General features: G+C 45.8%; 1 protein-coding gene across 1 annotated transcript; it reads left to right on the top strand.

Moving 5' to 3' along the window:
* The first annotated feature begins 4,477 nt into the window (after positions 1–4,477).
* Positions 4,478–18,449, top strand: SELENOH (selenoprotein H). Its single transcript, XM_085651389.1, has 5 exons — positions 4,478–4,821; positions 5,796–5,947; positions 6,360–6,505; positions 6,867–6,992; positions 18,203–18,449. The coding sequence occupies exons 2-4, from the start codon at positions 5,808–5,810 to the stop codon at positions 6,965–6,967; spliced, it is 387 nt and encodes a 128-aa protein (XP_085507515.1). The 5' UTR covers positions 4,478–4,821; positions 5,796–5,807; the 3' UTR covers positions 6,968–6,992; positions 18,203–18,449.
* Positions 18,450–19,695: the final 1,246 nt, after the last annotated feature.

The following is a 19,695-nucleotide window of genomic DNA, read 5'->3' as shown; positions in this document are numbered from 1 at the left end:
TTATACTACTGGGGAGTCTTCTCAGTCTACACCGGCTACCTCAGACTCCGAGGTGGAATCGGTGTTGCCTAAAAAGAAATCAAAGAAGACTAAACATACAGCTTATAAAGCAGATGACAGCCAGGCCCCCAAAAACCTTTTATTTGATCCTCAAAGTTTGATTCACCCTAGGTCCACCGAGTGGGTACCTTGCCCCGAAGTGGCACATTATGTGGCTAATAATTTGCGCCAAGGTTTTGAGAAAGAAGTACGGGAAGGTGGCGGATATACGCCAGAACTAGATCCAAATATGGCGACATTCATGAGGACGTTTGCGAAAGACCCCAAGAAGGGCTTAGATAGGGCTTGGCGGGGATGCCAGGACAAATTATTGGATGTCTCTGGCCCCCTCACGAAGATCCTCGAGGCTGCGGTCAATGTGAAGGATCAGAACGTCCCCATGAATACATCGGATGTCATGGAATGGGCCCAAAGGGCTTTATGTTTTCTGGGAAATGCCAATGTGGCTCTCTCCACGGAGAGGCGAAGATCCTTTTTAATGCGTATTGACTCCCAATTGGCGGAGATGGCCACTACAGAACCGGGTTCCCTCGCCAATGGCATGCTTTTTGGGGACAAGTTTGTTAAGGAGATGGGGAAGTATGTGGCCACTTTTTCAGCGTTGGACAAGGCCCAAGCGAACATTAAAAAAGTGTTTCACACGGGTGTTTTTGACAGGGCCGGCCGCTCACGAGGTCGAGGGTTCGGCAGAGGTTTTAGTCAGACCTCACGAGGAGCGGAGCAACGAGGCAGAGGTAATCAGAGACCACAATTCTATCCCTCCCGTAATAGGGGAGGAAGAGGCAGAGGCCAGAGAGGAGTCTACCGAGCACAACAGAACACGGCAGGAGATGCCTCCTATTCAGGTACGAGTCCTAAGTCCCAAGGAGTGCATGGTGGGTGGTCGGATAGCTTTATTTTTCCACAGATGGCAGAGTCTCACGACCGACCCCTGGATTTTACAGACTGTGCAGGGCTTTCACATAGAGTTTTATGCCTCTCCAGATCAGACACACACGCCCAACCCTCTACATTTTTCCCTACTAGAGCAGAGTTTCATCGACAGGGAGGTGGAGGCGTTGCTCCAGAAAGGGGCAATAGTGGAGGCCGTACCTCACACGTGGGGTTTTGTAAGTACCATTTTCGTGGTCCCCAAAAAGACCAAGGATTTCGCCTGGTACTAAATCTCAAGGAGTTCAACGCATGGGTCGTGTATCGCCATTTCAAAATGGAAGGCATACATCTCCTGCGGGACATCCTCCTAGAGGGCGATTGGCTGGTTCGATTGGACCTAAAAGACGCCTATCTCGCAGTTCCTATATTCCCTCCGCACAGGCGTTTCCTTCAATTTCTTTGGCGAGATCAATGGTTCGAGTTTTCCGCCATGCCGTTCGGCCTTTCGTCCGCCCCTTGGTGTTTCACCAAATTGATGAAACCGGTAGTACAGTGGTTGAGAGAAAGGGGAGTACGCCTGATCATTTACCTCGACGACATATTGATTATGGCTCAGTCGAAGGACCTTCTGTTAGTCCACCTTTCATGGACGAAACAGCTCCTGCAGGAGTTAGGATTCATTCTGAATTTGGACAAGTCCATTCTGGTACCAGCACAGGTAATGGATTTTCTGGGTTCACAGATCAACTCCCTTATGACGCAGTTACTTCTTTCTCTCAAGAAGAGAGTGGCGATCAGGAAGGAGTTGAGGAGAGCGCTTGTCTCTCCGACAATATCATTGAGGACTTTGGCTTGCCTGGTTGGGCTGTTGCATCTTCCATTCAAGCGATATTTCCGGGTCCATTGGACTACAGGGCCCTACAGAGACTGAAGATATTACATCTGCGCAAGGGACTTTCGTACGCGCAGCAGATTGTACTGTCGTCAGAGGCACGTACGGAGATGAATTGGTGGTTAGAACATATGGACGCCTGGAATGGCAGAGCCATTTTCTCAACCAATCCGGATGTGGTGATAGAGTCGGACGCCAGTCGTTGGGGCTGGGGAGCACGTTGTGGGACTCTAGAAACAGGGGGTCGGTGGTCCCGGGAGGAGTTGAATCTGCATATCAATTGCATGGAGCTTCTAGCAGGCTCATTTGCGATTCGCACGTTGGCTCCTCAACGGGTCTCGTGCTGCATTCTTCTCCGCATGGACAATGTGTCCGCGGTCCGTTACATAAATCGCCTGGGAGGCACCAGATCTCGCCTTCTGGCGGAAATGGCCACGGACTTCTGGAATTATTGCCTGGACCATCACTTTGTGGTGACAGCGGAGTATATTCCCGGTTCGACCAATGTGGTAGCCGATTGGAATTCTCGATATTTGAGGGACGCCAGCGATTGGAGACTGCATCCCAGAATTTTCAGAGCCTTAGACCTCAAGTGGCGACCTTGTGCGATGGACCTGTTCGCATCCAGACTCAATCGTCAGGTTCCTCTGTTTTACAGCTGGCGTCCAGACCCTCTAGCGGTCAGTTCGGATGCCTTCCTTCAGTCGTGGATGAGGGGCATTCTATATGCATTTCCACCGTTTGTCATGATCCCCAAAGTGCTGGCGCAGGTACGCAGACAGAGGCCGGAGGTTATTCTGATATCACCGTGTTGGAAGGCACAAGCGTGGTTTCCGAGCGCGCTGGAGTTAACATGTGCGCCTCTGGTTCGAATTCAGTCATTCCCAGATATCCTCACGGACCCTCAAGGTCTTCGACATCCTTTGGTCCTACAAGACCAGTTAGTCCTCATGGCTTGGAGACTTTCAGGCGTCGTTGGCAAGTGCCGGGAGTTTCACAAGACACTCTCTTCTTCCTGTCCCAAGCTTGGGCACCCTCCACACACAAACGGTAATAATCCGCTAGGAAACGATGGGTTAGTTGGTGTAGTGAACGACAGAACGATCCTATGGGATCCGATATACATATGATTGTAAATTTCTTGTCGGAGCTTGCCAGATCGGGGCTAGCGTATAGGACTGTGAACAACTTCAGGTCAGCGATTTCAGCGGGACATCCGCATGTGGAGGGCAAACCGGTGGGGGAGCATCCACTGGTTTGCAAGGTGGTGCGAGGTATTCGGTTGGTGAATCCTCCCCAACCTAAGTATACGGCTCTTTGGGACGTTACTGTGGTCCTACGTTTTCTAATAAACTGGCCAAGTAATGAAGGTTTGTCAAGGAAGCAATTATCGGCGAAATTAACGATTTTGTTGTGCCTGATCTCATGCAGACGAGTATCTGACGTACGGGCCTTGGATTTGGCAGGTAGAGTATTTACTCCTTCGGGAGTTTCATTCACGATTTCAAAACGTACAAAGACACATTCGCATTGTATTTCTTACCCTGCTTTTCCTCATCACAGCAAATTATGTGTGGTCAAGTGCTTAAAGGTTTATGAGGATTGTACTAGAGAATTTTGAAATGATGTGTTGGGGCAACTGTTGATTTCTCCTCAGAGACCTTTTCGCCCGGTCACGACTGCAACTCTGGCCAGGTGGGTTACTTGGTTACTGGGTTTAGCAGGTGTGGATACTTCTAAATTTGGAGCTCATTCAGTTAGAGGGGCTATGGCCTCCAAGTCATTTGGCGCCGGTTCCCGGCTGCAAGACATCATGACTGTGGCGGATTGGTCTACTGATTCCACTTTTAAGACTTTTTATCATAAACCTATTGTGGATGTGGCTTCGGTGGTGGTGGAACAACTTTAAACTAGCATAATCTGAGCCTCCGTGGACTGACATAGAATGAAAAATTGTCTAGCAGTCGCGACAAAGAATTTTCAATTCTATTAAGGACACGGAGGCGAGGATTATCCCACCCAGGCTACAAGGTCAGTGACTATATTATGTTGATTATGATGCATTTTATTATCCAGGCTACAGTGCAGTGACAATATTATGTATATTATAATGCAGTTTACCCACCCTAGAGTTAATCCATAATTACGGTATTTCCATTAGTTTGGAATGGAATTTACGGTGTTGGTTTCCATTTTAGGTGACCAGAGCAAGCAGACCTGAGCCTGAAGGAGTAGTATACCTGCAGTGCTGAGTTCACTGGAAGTTGCGGACAGCTCCGGTTGTAACAAGGTTCTACGTCACGTTGAGTTTCCAGTTATGGTTGGACGGTTGAAATTGATCGCAAAGAAAGAGGACTTCACGACGTTTACACCGACACTTATGTGAAGGACTGGACGGTGATTGGTGCAGACACTGGAGGGGGTTTACCTTCCGGGGGTCATGCAAGTTTAAAGTTTTTTATTGGCTGTTGTATTTTGTCAGTAAAGATTGGGAAGCATAATCCTCGCCTCCGTGTCCTTAATAGAATTGAAAATTCTTTGTCGAGCGACTGCTAGACAATTTTTCATCCCTTCCAAACATGGCAGTCGAGCCCTTGTCCTTCTTCTGTCTCTTCAGCGAGGCCCCGCCTTCTTCTTCAGGTATGTTAGGTAAGAGAGCGGAAGGCACCAAGTTGAGGCTGCAGCGGGGGTGTCCTGAGGAGCGTGTTACCGCCAGGCAGGTGTCCGTTATAGCGAGTCCCACTCTGTGAGCCAAAGGCTCGGCTGCACGAGAGAGACGCATCCTTTTCACCCGTGAAGAATGGCTGTATCCCCCCTCCCCCTCTGATGGTTCGATCCGGGTGCTCGTTGGCTGGCTCGCGCTTTGTCACGTGACACTCGGTTTTTCGCGCGCTGTTTGGGAGAGGTCAGGTGTCTGAGTTACTGAGCGCTCTTCCTTACGAGCTCCTCTTCAGGGCGCTGCCTCTTCGTATTCCCGGCTGGTAGCACTCTCTCAGGTAGGTGACGCCAGGGACCGGGGCGGGGACTGGACTTCCGTACCGGGGGCGGTATGGCGACGGCTTCGAGCCTTCCATCTCTCCCTGGGAGGGCGGTGGCGGCAGAGCTTCAGGCGCCCTCTCCTTCGGGCCCCACCAGGCGCTCCCCTGTGCTTAGAACGGGTCAAGCGCATGAGGAGGGGGGGGCACTATGGGCACTAAATCACTGGTAGAAGGGGGGACAGCAGCAGGGCCTTGAGCATAGACTGTAGCACACGTGGAGCGACCCGCGGGGTGCATCACTGGGGGGGGGGGGCAGGGCTCTGACTGTGGAGCTGGTAGCGCCGGTGCAGAGTGACCCACGGGTTCTATCACTGCTGGGAGGGGGCGGGCGAGAGGGTGAAGTGCTTCATGCTGCCTCTTTAGATTGTGGCAGCTCGTGACCACAGTGTGACCCCAAGTTGTATCACTGCTGGGGAGCAGGGCTCTGACTGTGGAGCTGATAGTACACATGGAGCGAGTGACTCGCGGGGTGCATCACTGCTGGGGGGGAGGGGGTGCCGGTCTCTGAATGTGGAGCTGGTAGCCTGTGGATAGTGACCCACGGGGTGTATCACTGCTGGTGGGGGGCGGTGCAGGGCTCTGAGCTCGTAGCACGTGTGCAGAGTGGCCCACATGTCTCCCCGCTTGGGGGAGAGGGGGTGGCTGAAGTGCTTCGTGCTGTTGGTGTGTAGATTGTGGAGCTGCCAGCTCATGAGCAGCGTGAGACCCCAGGTTGTTGGGTACCTCTTGAGCGCGCCACCCATCGGTCGCACAGTCGAGCCCTGCCCTCTTTGCCCTGAGGGCTTCCATACCCCCCTGCCCTTCCGTCTGTGTAGCCATGCTAGTTGCCATTCTGTGTGCAGCCTCAGCTTGTGTATGACACACCTTTGATTAGCACATTACTGGAGCAGAATGCACCCATGGACGAGTGATTCTCAACCGCTTCTCTCTAGGAGAATACAATTATGGCCCCCAAAGCCCGGAAGAGAAAGGTGGCGGAGGCCGGAGATGCCATGAATGGCCAGGTGAACGGTGCAGAAGGAGCGGAGAAGAAAGCGAAAGGGACCGGTGGTGAGGGCTCGCTGCGTGTGGTCGTTGAGCACTGGTGAGTGTGGCTTGGCTTCCTAAAAGGGCTCTGGGGTGGGCTGGCTCCCAAGTAAATCCATCTCCACATGTAGAGGTGTGGCGAGGGGAGGAATCGGACAGATTTGTGCTAATCGCATCGGTGGAGCGTTGCATCTCCCCAAATATGAGATGCTTCCCTTATTTTGGAAAAGTAAGGGAGCATTGATTGCAGCATAAACCATTGCAAGTTCACAAAGGATTATAGCAGTTTAATGCAGTCTCAAAACACGTTCTATTCCATAACTACTAAATGTCTTAAAGGCACCTGCAATTTAGACTAAAAACCTTACTTTGTTTAGGGGTTGTGGTTGTTTTCTTAACCTAGAAACATTGCTGCTCGTTTGGTTAACTAATAAAGCTGTAGCTGACAACGAAATTTTGCTCCAACACAGCAAGAGCTGACGAGTGTATGGGCGTCAGGCCGATGCAGTGATTCAAGCGCTGCGTCAGGGAACCCCAGACCTCCAGGTGGAGGTAAACACAGAGAAACCAAGGAAGAACAGCTTCGAGGTGACCCTGGTGAAAGAAGATGGAAGCAGTAAGTAAGGCCACGCCTGGGGGCAGAACCTTTGGGACTGGTGTAACCTATTAAAATAGACTGGGCTTCTTGTGAGGGTGAACGCAGTGAAGATGGATGCACAGGTCCGTGTGAACAAAGAAGTTGTTCGGCTGTGAATGGGCCATCTCAATTAGCACAAGTGTTTTCTCGTGGGAGAAGTGGGTGGGTGCAGGATAGAAGCACAGGCATGTAGGAACAATCAGTGAGGAGGGGATAGGAGGTGGAGAGAGAGCAGAGTAGAGGCACGAGGTGAGTGAGCAACCTGTTAACTGTTAGGTATATTGTTAGTTACCATGATTGAAAAGCCAATGTTAACTTGCTCAGTCCTTGTGTTTAACAGAAGTGGAGCTGTGGAGCGGCATCAAGAAGGGGCCCCCACGCAAGCTGAAGTTCCCAGAACCAGAGGTCATCGTGGATGTTTTTAAAAAGAATGCACAGTAAAGTGCTGTGACTGGAGGAGACTAAGGTGAACTTTTCGACTTGATTTGATTTTTGCTGGCCTATTGTTTTATTTCGTTCTGGGGGTGGGGTTGGCCATGTGGTATGGGCTAGACTGTTCTATTTGGAAGGAATTTACCTTGATTTTTACGAGAGTGGTTCTTGTCTGGAGTGGCACTAGAATGACTGTTACCTAACTGTGATCTTCATTACTTCCAGTCAGCCTTCCACACCACCGTTCTTGCTTCATGTGCGCCTTTGTGCCTCTACACAGCATTCATCTGTAAAAATAAACTATTACTATAATGCCTCATCAACATGGCCCCCACTCACAGGAAGTACTATGAATCTAGGAATATATAGGCAAAACACTTCTGTAGTACCCAAGCAAAAGTCCTAGTAAAAGTCCCCCTTCCCTGTCACTTCCCTCGTAGGGAGCGATAGAATGCAGGACTGGGACGAGAAAGTCTGACTTGGGAGTAATTACCAGTACTGATAAGTAGCAGTCATTACCTAAGTCTTCAGTCTTCCTCGCCAGTCATTACTTCATTAGCATACACTTAAGCCATAGGGGGGGGGGGGACAAAGACAACACCCATTGTCTATTCAAACAGAGTATGTTCTGGACACAATCTCATCTCCTGGTATGGAGTTGATGATTATCTCCATGGACCCGCCCAGGGCTATAAAGTAATAGGAGCAGTAGTATCACCCTCCGGGGGAAAATAAGGCCTTTTGTGCCTCACTATTAGAAACACTTGCTCCATTTGTCCTGCAAACAGAATATTTTTTTCTTTTTAGGTGATTTTAACTTTCATTTTGAAATTGATACTAATACTGATACAGTTGATCTGCTGGCAGTTATGGAAACGTTAGACCTCTTTCCTAGAGTATTTAATCCGACGCATATATCAGGTCATACACTTGATAATATTTTAACAAATATTTCCAGTCTTATTATAGAACCACCTCAAGAAGTAAGTTGGTCGGACCACATGGCCTTGAGCTTTTCCTTTTCTGCCCCTAAATGCCTAGGTCTGCCGCAAGGGCAGAGAGTTACGCGCAGACAATGGAGGAAAAGAACAGCAAAAAGATTTGGTACAGTATTCTCTCCGCGATTTAGTGATTGTAATGACATCAATGAAGCTTTCTGCAAAGTGGAGTCCGAGATAATAAGGGCTTTTGATACTATTGCCCCGAACAAAACATCGATAATCCATGATAGAATTTGCCTATGGTACTCTGATAGCTTAATGGTGGAGAAAGCCGCTTGCAGAGTTAGAGAACGCAAATGGAGGAAATCAAAACTAGGGGAAGACAGATTGGCCTATAATATAGTACATAGGATGTACCTTAACAACTGCAACATAGCAAGACTAACATTTCTAGCCACCCGAATAGATGAGTGAACGGTCCTTGTCAGAATAATGCAGGAGAATTCATATAGAATAGAATAAATTCTATATGAAAACTATCCAGCCGGATAGTGTAATTTAATCCAATTTATTTTAATTAACCAAAACACAAACAAACAATAGTGGGATACAATCCTGTATCCAAAGACATAAAAGTGAAGTGGTCCGTGAATAATTGGTGACTTATAAGTGAGTCAAACAATAGTGGGATACAATCCTGTATCCAAAGACATAAAAGTGAAGTGGTCCGTGAATAATTGGTGACTTATAAGTGAGAGTAAAAAACAATCAAGACATTCAGGCAAAAAAAGCTTGTTGAAAGATGAAACAAGCGAAATAATTCACACGGCCGTGACACAGTTGTCCAAAGATAAATGGTGTGCACGGTGTTTAAAAGGTCGACGTTTCGATCCCGTTTACAACCGTAATGGGATCATCATCAGGACAGAGAATGATTGCCTGAGAACATACATAAGAGTCTAACAGTTAAGATACAGAGCATTTCAACTAGGGGGAAAAAAATGGGGGGGGGGGGGGGAGTATATGCGTGTTAGAGGAGAAATTAAGAGCAAAGAACGCATTATGTAAACGACGCACAAGTGTGTTCTGATGTGAAGAACCTTGGGAGTCCATTAGGAGAAAGCGCTGGGGGTGTTATAAGGTAAGAGCGCAGTGTTAGATCAAGGATAAGGAAGGAGCTTTGATAAAGCAGCCTATCTAGCGAAACTGAAAAAACGCGGATTACCTAAAGATGGAGACCTGGAGATTAGGGATATTGGACTCCGAGAATTAGAGGGAAAGCCATCTATCTGAAAAGGCAAATGGTATAGTTGCTGGGAGGCGGTCAAAAATAAAACCTACCAATGGCGGTCACGATGTAGGAGTAACCGGCAAGGAGGGATTAAATCCGAGATAAAAGTGGCCGAGTCAAGGGAACTTGTAATATAAAAGGAGGGAGAATGGAAGGCGCGTGAAGCTAAGGGTTGGTGGCTTAAGAACCGCATCGTGGGCCGTCGGTTCTTACCTTCATGTGTGTTGGTATTGGGTATGCAGGGGGGGGGGGGCGGTCAGTTGATCAACAGTAAGGATGGCAATGCAGCAACAATGGTCAATGAGCCGAGTAGATGGGTGGCAACTTGATGCTCGATGAGCAGAATTTAACCTGTAACGGGGAGAGGGGTCGTTACGAGGGCGGTGATACCATGGCAATTGTTAGCTAGCTGATCTCCGGGCCTCCATCTTTAGGTTATCGGCGTTTTTTCAGTTTCGCTAGATAGGCTGCTTTATCAAAGTTCCTTCCTTATCCTTGATCTAACGCTGCGCTCTCACCTTATAACACCCCCAGCGCTTTCTCTTAATTTGACTTTCCTGGCCCCCTTGCTCATTACCCTATATATTAATAGATTAGATCTAATTCTAGGTAAGGCCAGCCTCGACACTCCGTGTATAGGGAACCGTACCTTACCTGCTCTTCTATACGCGGATGATGCTGTCCTTCTGGCTCGTACCCCGCTGGGATTACAGAGATTATTGAACTCCTTCGGGGACTTCATGAGCTCACTGGACCTTGTGGTGAATAGCTCTAAATCGCATGTGATGTCCTTGGGTACTCAGAAAAATAAAGTTAACAAATTTTACTGTAAAGGAGTGGAGGTTACTAGAGTTAAGGTATTTACCTACTTGGGGGTCATATTTGATGATAGATGCTCGTGGGCCCCTCAGTTTATAGCTAAAAAGAATAGTGTAGGTAGATCATCTTCCGCTATATTAAGTTTTGCCCGACGCTTGGGTGGCAAACCATGTGACGCAGTTCTTGCCATCTACAGGGCAAAATGTCTAGCCATAGCGGTTTATGGTGCTGCTATTTGGGGGTATAAAAAAGCGGAGGGAATCCAGATGGCAGAAAACCAATTTTTTCGTTCACTTCTCTCCATCCCCCAATCATCTCCAACTTTTTCAATACACCAAGAATTGGGGATGGGTTTTGTCTCTGATCATATAAGTTTGGCTCCCCTAACATTTTGGTTGAACTGTCCCTTAACAGAGTGATCTTAAGAGAGTGCATCAGTTTAGATAGAATGGCCGATATCCCTTGGCTCTTGTATATCAAGAAAACGTTTTATAAGCTAGGGCGTCCAGAGATTTATGAGAACCCAGAAACAATTACTAAGGGGGATATTGGCTGGGTTAAAGTTCAGTTTTTGAACTTAAGGTCTCATGAGCGGGAGGAAGAGGAGCTTACAAAAACCTCGGTAAGGGCTCATTTTTTACTAATAACCTCTCCCCAGATTGAGCCCTACCTTAAGCTGGTCAGGAACCACTATCATCGTTGGTTGTTGACCAGATTTCGTTTTAACCTGATTCACCTTGTTTTAGGGAGCTTTCAAGGATGGAGTAAACCCGTAGATGCTGCTTTTTGTAACTGTGATGGTTGCTCACTCCAAGACACTGTGCACTTTATCTTTTTCTGTAAACATTATGTTGAAAGCAGAAAGAAGTACATCATTCCATTGTTGCAAGGGAGAGGCTTTTATCAAGTAAAACCTGCTTTGATGTACTTGCAACTATTAAATTGCCCTTGGAACATTTTTAACATCGCTAACTTTCTGGTTGCTGCAGCCCGGGCAAGGAAAAAACTTGACGTACAACTCACCATATGATTTTAGTGATATATGCATTTGTCGGGATGAATTTTTATAATGTTGTTGTTATATTGTATTTGTGTCTAATTAGTTATATGTAGCACTGTGATGTACGTTTGTGATTTTAATTAATCGATTTAAAGTGGTTTGACTGACTTCCAAGGCTCTTCACAAGAGAACACACCTCAGCGTTTACATAATGCGTTCCTTGCTCTAATTCTTGGAGTCTAATATCCCTAATCTCTGGGTAGCCAACTTTAGGTAAAAAGTGCATTTTCAGTTTCTTTAGATAGGCTGCTGTATTGAAGCTCCTCCCTTGATCTAACGCTGCGCTCTCACCTTATACCACCCCCAGCGCTTTGTCCTAATTGACTCCCAAGGTTCTTCACAATAGAACACACTCGTGCGTTGTTTACATAATGCGTTCTTTGCTCTAATTTCTCCTCTAACACGCATAATGTTTTTTTCCCCTCGTTGAAATTCTCTGTCTTAACAACTGTTAGACTCTTGTGTATGTTCTCAGGTAATCATTCTGTCCTGATGATGATCCCATTATTGTTGTAAACTGGATCGAAACGTCGTCTACCTTTTAAACACAGTGCACACACATTATCTTTGTACAACTGTGTCACGGTCGTGTGAATTATTTCGCTTGTTTCATCTTTCACAATTTTCAACAAGCTTTTTTTATTTTTTGCCTGAATGTCTTGTGATTGTTTTTTACTCACTTATAAGTCACCAATTCTTCATGAACCACTTCACTTTTATGTCTTTGGATACAGGATTGTATCCCACAATTTTTTTTATTTTTTGTGTTTTGATTACTTAAAATAAATTGGATTAAATTCCACTATCCGGCTAGTTAGTTTTCATATAGAATTGATTGTTCTATATTAATTCTCCTGTATTCTCTGACAAGGACCGGTGTTCACTAAAATCGATACCCATAGGTCCTTGCTTACCTTACTGGGTCCCCTTGTGAAAAAACCCGAATAGATGAGGCAAAGTGTTCTTCCAAAGAACTCTTTAGGATTCTTAAGGAGTTCACTACTCCAAGAACCGGCAATCTTGCTTCACTCCCCACACGAGAATTCTGCGGTGAGCTTGACAAGTATTTCAAAAGTAAGATAGACAATATCTGACTCCTTTGAGCAGGGTTTGGAGAACAGGGAAGAAATCCTAATCTCAGATAATTCCTCCCTACCGAGACTGGAGACCTTTGCAACTATTACTAGGGAGCAAGTTCTACCACTGCTGAAACATTAAGTCAGGCTCCCCATCTGATGTGGCTCACCCGCCTCCCCACATCATGTCTGACCTAGCAATGGAGTTGGTAAATCCAATTGGTGAAATCTGCAATCTCTTTAGCAACCTCCTCCTTTCCATCAAAATGAAAGAAGGCATTTATTAAACTTCTTCCCAAGAAACCCTCAGCAGATTGTGCCGACTTACAAAACTACAGACCTATTTCTCTTCTTCCTGGCTGCTCAAAAATAATGGAGGCCCTGGTCAACTGACAACTTTCAGACTATCTGGAACAGTACGATCTTTTGGACTCCTCGCAGTCGGGCTTCACGGAGTCTGCCTTGACAGAGGTAACAGATACTATCAGGCTGCTGCTAGACTAAGGGACCCCTACAATGTTGGTCCGTTTAGATCTGTCAACAGCCTTTGACACCATCTCTCACAGAATCTGATTAGATAAACTGCAAGAGATTGGTGTCACAGGGTTGGCATTAGAGTGGCTGCAGAGTTTCCTATTGGATAGATCTCAATGTGTACAACTGGACACCCTTGTTTCCCAGACTACAACGGTGGACAAGGGTGTACCTCAAAGCCCCACCCTGTTCAGTATCTGTGTTGTCTCTGGCCACCGTCATATAATCTTGTAGGTTCCAAACCATCTCTTATGCGGACGATAAGCAGGTTGATAGTCCCCATAGAGAAGGACCCCACGGTGACCAGAGACCGATTTAGCGTTGTATGCTAAAAATAGCCACATGGATGAGCGAGAACTACCTGTAACTTAATTCCATCAAACTTATTATTTGGTAAAGCAGAGGACTTGTGGACTGAGGAGTGGAGGCTTGGAGAATCTCCCACCCCCAAAAAATGGGTAAAAATCTGGGCATTTTATTGGACAATAACCTATCCATGAAGGAGCATGTTAAGACTTATCAGGCAAGTGTTTTGGACTGATGCACACATTAAAAAAGATTTTCCCTTGGATTCCTCTCTCCACTAGAAGGGTCCTGATGAAGGCACTTCTAGTCAGTAGACTAGATTACGGAAACGCTCTCCTAGTGGGGATGAGGGAGGACCTGCTCTCTAGGCTACAAGCCGTTCAAAATACGGCGGCACCCCTAGCATTAAATAAACCAGCGCATACTCCATCCCTACCGTTATTGAGTTACATTGGCTTCCTATTGGGAAAAGAGCAGTTTTCAAACTTATAAGCCTAGTTTTTAAAGCACTCTATGGACGGGGACATAAATACCTAACTATGAAATTAGAATGGTACACCCCGGTACGACAGCTAAGATCCAGTGGCCAAAAGCTCCTTCAAATGCAGAGAATTAAAGTTAAGATGGGTGGTCGAGCCTTTTCCCACCTGGCTCCCAAATATTGGAATGCGTTGTCAGAAGATCTGCAGTCTTGTCCCACCTTAATTATCGTTAGGGCTCCCGGTTTTATGGTATTTATTTTTTGCCCATTTCCGTCTGTATTTATCCATATTTATTCTGGGCCATTTTAACTGTATTTATCCATTTTTTTTTTGTGTTTCGCGTATAAACGAAGTTGTAAAACTGTACATTTCCATATCTATTTTACTGATAAACGCGCACTCGTATGTTGATGTCTGTCGTGTTTTGGCTATTTAAGCTGCCAAAATATTACATAACGATACATCTAGTACTAAATACTAGCATTGTACCAGAAATGTAGGTTGGCATATCCAGTTATTTAAAGAAATTTCATCCTGTTTTTTAATTTCCCATGCTGTCCATCTGCTCAGCTGCTGGCCTATAATTCATGAAAGAGCACGGAGAGACACTTAAACAAAGTACAATTTTCTGTATTTATCCACTTTTAAAAATAAATGCAGACAGAAAACACATTGCTTTCTGTCTGTATTTATCTGTAAAAATCCGTAAAAACGGAAAACAGGGAGCCTTAATTATCGTTAAACACCTAAAAACTTGGCTATTTAACTGTATCTCTGCATGAAGATGCCTGCTTCCTGGGTGCCGAGAGATCCCCTTGGGGATGATTCGTGCGCCATATAAATCATAAATATCAGAAACATACAAAAACTTTTCACTGCAGAAAGCACAGCCCTACCAAAGCAAGCAGAGCAAACCTCACCCAATTGTAATTTTTATTGGGAAAAGAAAGTATGATTGTCAGACCAAGTGGTTGCTAAGCAGATATCTTTGAGTGAAGCCCCATTAAACGCTGCCCAGGGGGAGATCGCCCTAGTGTAACATCCCTGAACCTGAGAGAGAATAGGAAAATGGGCTATCAGGCTGGAAGGCAGGATATCCAGATCCCCAAGAAAGGTGACCTGAGTAATTGTGTAAACCACATAGGGATAACTCGATCACCCCCCAGGCAGTGTTCAACAGTCCTGAACAGAATGAAGGAACATGTCTATGCTCAGTAGGATATTAGCAAGCTAGCTTCTGCGAAGATGGATCCTGTACATACCAGATTGCAACACTGCGCATCATCTCGCCTTTTCTCTTCTTGCTGACCATATACCGGTACAAGTAGCCATCCACAGCATGGAGAAGAAATGGGTCCAGTGAACACCTTGGGCGCAGCTCAACGACCTGGACTTCGCAGACAACCTGGCCCCATCTCCCATAATCATCTGGAAAAGAAGTCCGAGGTGGCGGCCATATCGGTACAACTTGACCAATATTCACAGGGGAAATTCAATATCCTGAAGGCTAACACTCCCCACAAATGTGGTCGCTCTTACAGGCGATGCACTGGAAGAGGCTGAGGCCTTCACCTACCAGGGCAGTGTTGTAGACCAGCAAGGCTGTACATACCTATGTCAAGGCAAGCATCGACAAGGCAATGGCTGCCTTCTTTCAGCTGAAGATCTGGAGCTCCAAGGACCTACATCTGCAACCCAAGATCAGGCTTTTTAATACAAATGTAAAGTCAGTACTTGTGTATGGAGCAGCAACTCGGAAGACAACAGTGATCAGTGCAAGTATGTTTGCCCGGAGAGAGACTGCTCAAATTGCAACCATCTCCTGTGTTTGGGAATTGCCTAGCAAAGCCCATGCAACTGCTCAGTGTCGCAGGACTGCCAATGCTCTGACCGCTCGCCACAAAAGGAGAGCGGCCCAAAGGAAATATTGTGACTGTGCTCAGCAGCAATCACGTGCAGCAGGCACCTGCGGTAGCGGCTGCCTCCCAGTCGTTTACCGAGAGAGGCAACATGCCATTTATCAGCAAGAAGGAAAGCCCAATGCGGCCACTATAGCAGGCCACAATGTCAAATATTCAATAAACTAAATATACAGGGTACCTGAAATAATGAAAGAGAAGTACAAGTAAAGAGGAAAACAGGATATGTTCTGCCGTGGCTCTATCTGTATGTCCCCAGATTCAGTGCTTCCTGTGGGGGCCATATTGGTGTCTGCATTATTGAGAAGAAGAAAAAATCATTTGTTAATGCTGTGCACGAGACAACGGTGCTCATAAAGTAAGGACTGGGACGAGGTAAGTGATGCAGCTGAGAGTAGTAGTTAACTGCTGAGATCATTGCAAGCATTCCACCATCTTAATCTAAAAAAAAAAACCAAAATCCAGTTATAAATGAAAGTACCACAGTTCAAGCAGACAAAGCTCCTAGTCATTTCTCCTTGGAAGACAATAAAACTATAACATCAGCACCTTCACAGTGAAGGACGGCAACTTTGCCTATACCACATGGACAGTGGGTGATAATCTTAGCCTAACTTTTACGTCTGTGATTTCACCACCACCCCCCCTTCCCCACTACTACCCCTGAAGTAGATTAAAAGCGAGCTGACCGAAATTGTGATAATTCTTTGTCGTTATGTGCCCCAAGAATGACGGGGGTTACTTATCATTGTAATGATGCCCCATGCCTCTCCCCTCCCCCCCTGATATCAGTATTTAAACCTATAAATGTGACCCTATGTGTTTCAACTGGAAATAATGTTATCACACGGTATTTGGTATTATTGATTGTGTATGTAAAAAGAAATCTTGGTATCAATTAGGGCTGGGTGAGCTCTAGAAGTTCTGATGGAGACACCCTAGGTAACCAAGACCGTTCTCAAAGATTTTATTGCTCTTTATGGGAAGACTAATTGCACAAATGTAAATATGGTTCTATAAAAAAATCCTTGGCCCACAGTGCTATCTTTTGAGCCTCTTTAATTTTTTAACATAACCTGACGTCCCCTATGTCTAAGTAGCTTTATGGGAAATTCAGGTATGGAATTATGCAGACAAAGGCATTTTGTCTGACTTGGGATAGGGAATATAAAGGGAATGATGGCTGCCCTGCACGAAGGAAAGTTTGTGAAACAGTGCTGCGCTTGTTTATCTTCTGTGATGTGTTTAATTCTGTGAAGAAAATGGATCCTACCAAATTTGTTGGGGGTTAGGCAGCAGTTAAAAGTATTAAGAATCCTCAGAACATGCACAGATAGTTTTATAGTTCACAACATGGCCGCATTTTTTTACCACTTTGGATAATGCGGAAAAAAAAATGGCACACACTTTAGGTATCCTCATTTATATTCTATTGCTTAGGTCATCAGTTCTAAGATAGCTTTCATGAGCTTGTGTTGCCTAGTCTGTTACAAAATATTGTAATCAGTTTTTATTGTCCAATGAAATGCATGTATGTTTTTATGAATCTTATTAAGTAATGATTTGAATTTGGTATCATGGTCTACCTTGACCTTTGAAAAGAAAAAACAATTCTCTATTAGATGCATATGATCTATATAGTGTTTGAACCTTTAGGTGAGCTTGCTCGTGGTCAGCGGCTACTTTTCTATGAGCCGTGTAATCCACTGCATCGATCGACAGCACTTGTTGATGCGCCTTTTGAGTTTCTTGTACAAATATAAAAATAAGGAAATAAAGACCAACTTGAAGCAAGGTTTTGTACAGCATTCAATTACTTCTAAAACTCTGCAGCATGTGTACCATCTTACTTTGCACACTACACATCCTAATGTCTAACATGGGGAGTAGGAAAAGGCACCAGGCTGATTGCTGGAGCTTTACAATTTGTCATAAACCAGTATAGCAGAACTTTTATCTGAATTCAATTGCAACCATTTTCTGCAGTCTCCCAAATGCTGTTCTAGCCGAGATGGGCTACTAAATCAGCAATTCATTTGTCTGAAGTTGCCACTGATGCTGTAAAGGGCTGATCATGGTGTGAAGCATTCACTTTTGGGCACTTGTGCACCTGCTCAAACTGTCAGTCTGCTTCTTGGAGGTTCGAGGATTAACAATGCTACTGTGGTTTGTGAAAATCCATAAATGCTTACTTTGTACTGGGCTGTGGGAACCACCCAATTTGTTGGAATACCTCACTATTTCGCTAGTTTTCAGTTGGCAGTACTTAACATTCAGCTGAGCGGTTAACGGTGCTCAAAATAAAAACATTTGCTACCTTTTTGTGATAAGACTAATATGCTTAGCTATTTTAAATGTTCCAGAGTAGACACAGCAAGTGTAGAGAAGTTCAGAAATGTCACAAGCTGTAAATCATGGCTAGATGAAAACAACGTGCTGAAATGCTGAGCCTTAGTTGGGTTTTTGGCTCAGATGTTTGGTGTGCGCAGAGCAAGAGCTTCACCTCTGCTTGCACACAATCCATCAAGGCTGCTCCTTCCCTTCAGGCCTGAACTGTTGACACTGCCATATTATAATGCATGGGTACAGGCCGTTTGACTGTAACTGGACAACATGTTGATGGGTCTAGGAGATAAAGCATCTTTGACTAGTAGAAATAGAATATGGAGCCCAGGATAACTAATGGCATGTTCATCCGAAGCACATTGACATGTAGTTTGTTTTTTACTAGATGCACTAAAGTGTCATAATCTGCTGGAGCTCTTATCAAGTATTGCAATATTTCATGCATTCATGTTTTTTTTTTTTTCTTGCAGCACACCAGATCAGTGTTTTCTTCTGAGTGCTGGGACAACCCATGACGAGTAGCGACCAACGGGCCTGCCCCAGTCGTTCCTCTGATGTTTGCTGCGCCTGTCACTTTAGGAGGGGATTTGTGGGCTGGTACTGCTTTAGAGCCCTCCTTGGTGGTGTCTCCGCAAGGACCACATTCACTACTTTTATAGCAGGTTTCTTCTCTTGAGTGTGCCTTTTTTTGTAATAAAGATGTTTTTTGGTAAATAAGGAGACTTGTTTTCATTGGAGGACGGATTGCTGAGTATGGTGCATCGCAAGAACACATGTTTGAGACTGGTTGCTGGGCCTGCACGATACGTATTTGCATTGGCTCATACGGCCTATGATGAACAGATACAGTACATCATGAAGGACCGCATGAGGCCTTTTTTGTGACACTTATTTAAATATTTATTTTGGGGTTTGTCTCATCTGTCTTCTCCACCTCCCCCTCCCCCCGATCCTGCTTTGCTTCACCTTGCTGGCGTGCCAAAGTTGAGCCTGTCTTCCCATTCCCAGCACCAGGAGCCCTGTTCCCCCACCTGAGTACTGCGATCCTCTGCTTTCAACCTCTTCCAGTGCTCGCTGCACCTTATCACAGATGGAGCACCGTGAACCCTCCCACAAGTGCAATCCACTTGTTCACCCCATGGACCAGCCACTACACACACATCACTCGTGCATGCTCCAACTCCTGTTCACTCAGACATGCCTCAGATCTTGTACCTGTTGCACAATCATGCACCAGACCTGCTGTTGCCTTTGGAAACCTGGCCAAACCCTTCATCAGTCCCAGACATTGCCACAGATCACCCTACTGGTTACAAGACGGTCAGCACAAGCCTGTAGATGGTATGATCTTCAAGTATGCCATCAGCTGCACCACACACCCACCAGCAACGTTGAATGCCTCACTTTCAAACTTCACCCTAAGAGGAACCCTCATCTACAGACCACATAACGACTGACACGCACTATTGCTGATCTTATTGTGCCCTTCATCCTTTTACTCCGCATATTCATACTCCTTGGAGAACTGAACTTCAACTTGAAAGAATGGGCCTCCCAATGCGTGTCTGAACTCATACTCATCCAGCAGCCTCCTGAGAACTTAGTTGACAGGCTCACACTTATCACATGGATAGACCATGCTCTCATCAGTTTCAGCATTCCTGTACAGACGCAGAACAACCACTGTCTGACCTGCATGCCAGTACTGGAACGACTATATAGCGGAGGACTGAGCCACCACTCTGTCCACGTACCTGCCCTGAACATACCAACTGCACATCCATCTTAAACTTCAATAGCTGGTTCATTGCCTGCACTGATCCCATTTCCAGTGCAGCAAAGACACAAGATCCAGGCCTCAAGTTAGCTGGTGCACTGAGTATCTTGGGATAACCCAACACTGCAGACAAGTGGAGCGCAAATGGAGAAAGAGCCAAGACATGGACCAAACCACCAGATCAGG

This window comes from Triturus cristatus, chromosome 4_1 (genome assembly GCF_964204655.1).
Source record: "Triturus cristatus chromosome 4_1, aTriCri1.1, whole genome shotgun sequence".
Classification (NCBI taxonomy): domain Eukaryota; kingdom Metazoa; phylum Chordata; class Amphibia; order Caudata; family Salamandridae; genus Triturus; species Triturus cristatus.
Note: the sequence above shows the minus strand (reverse complement) of the source record. Positions and strands in the feature narration are given on the sequence as shown.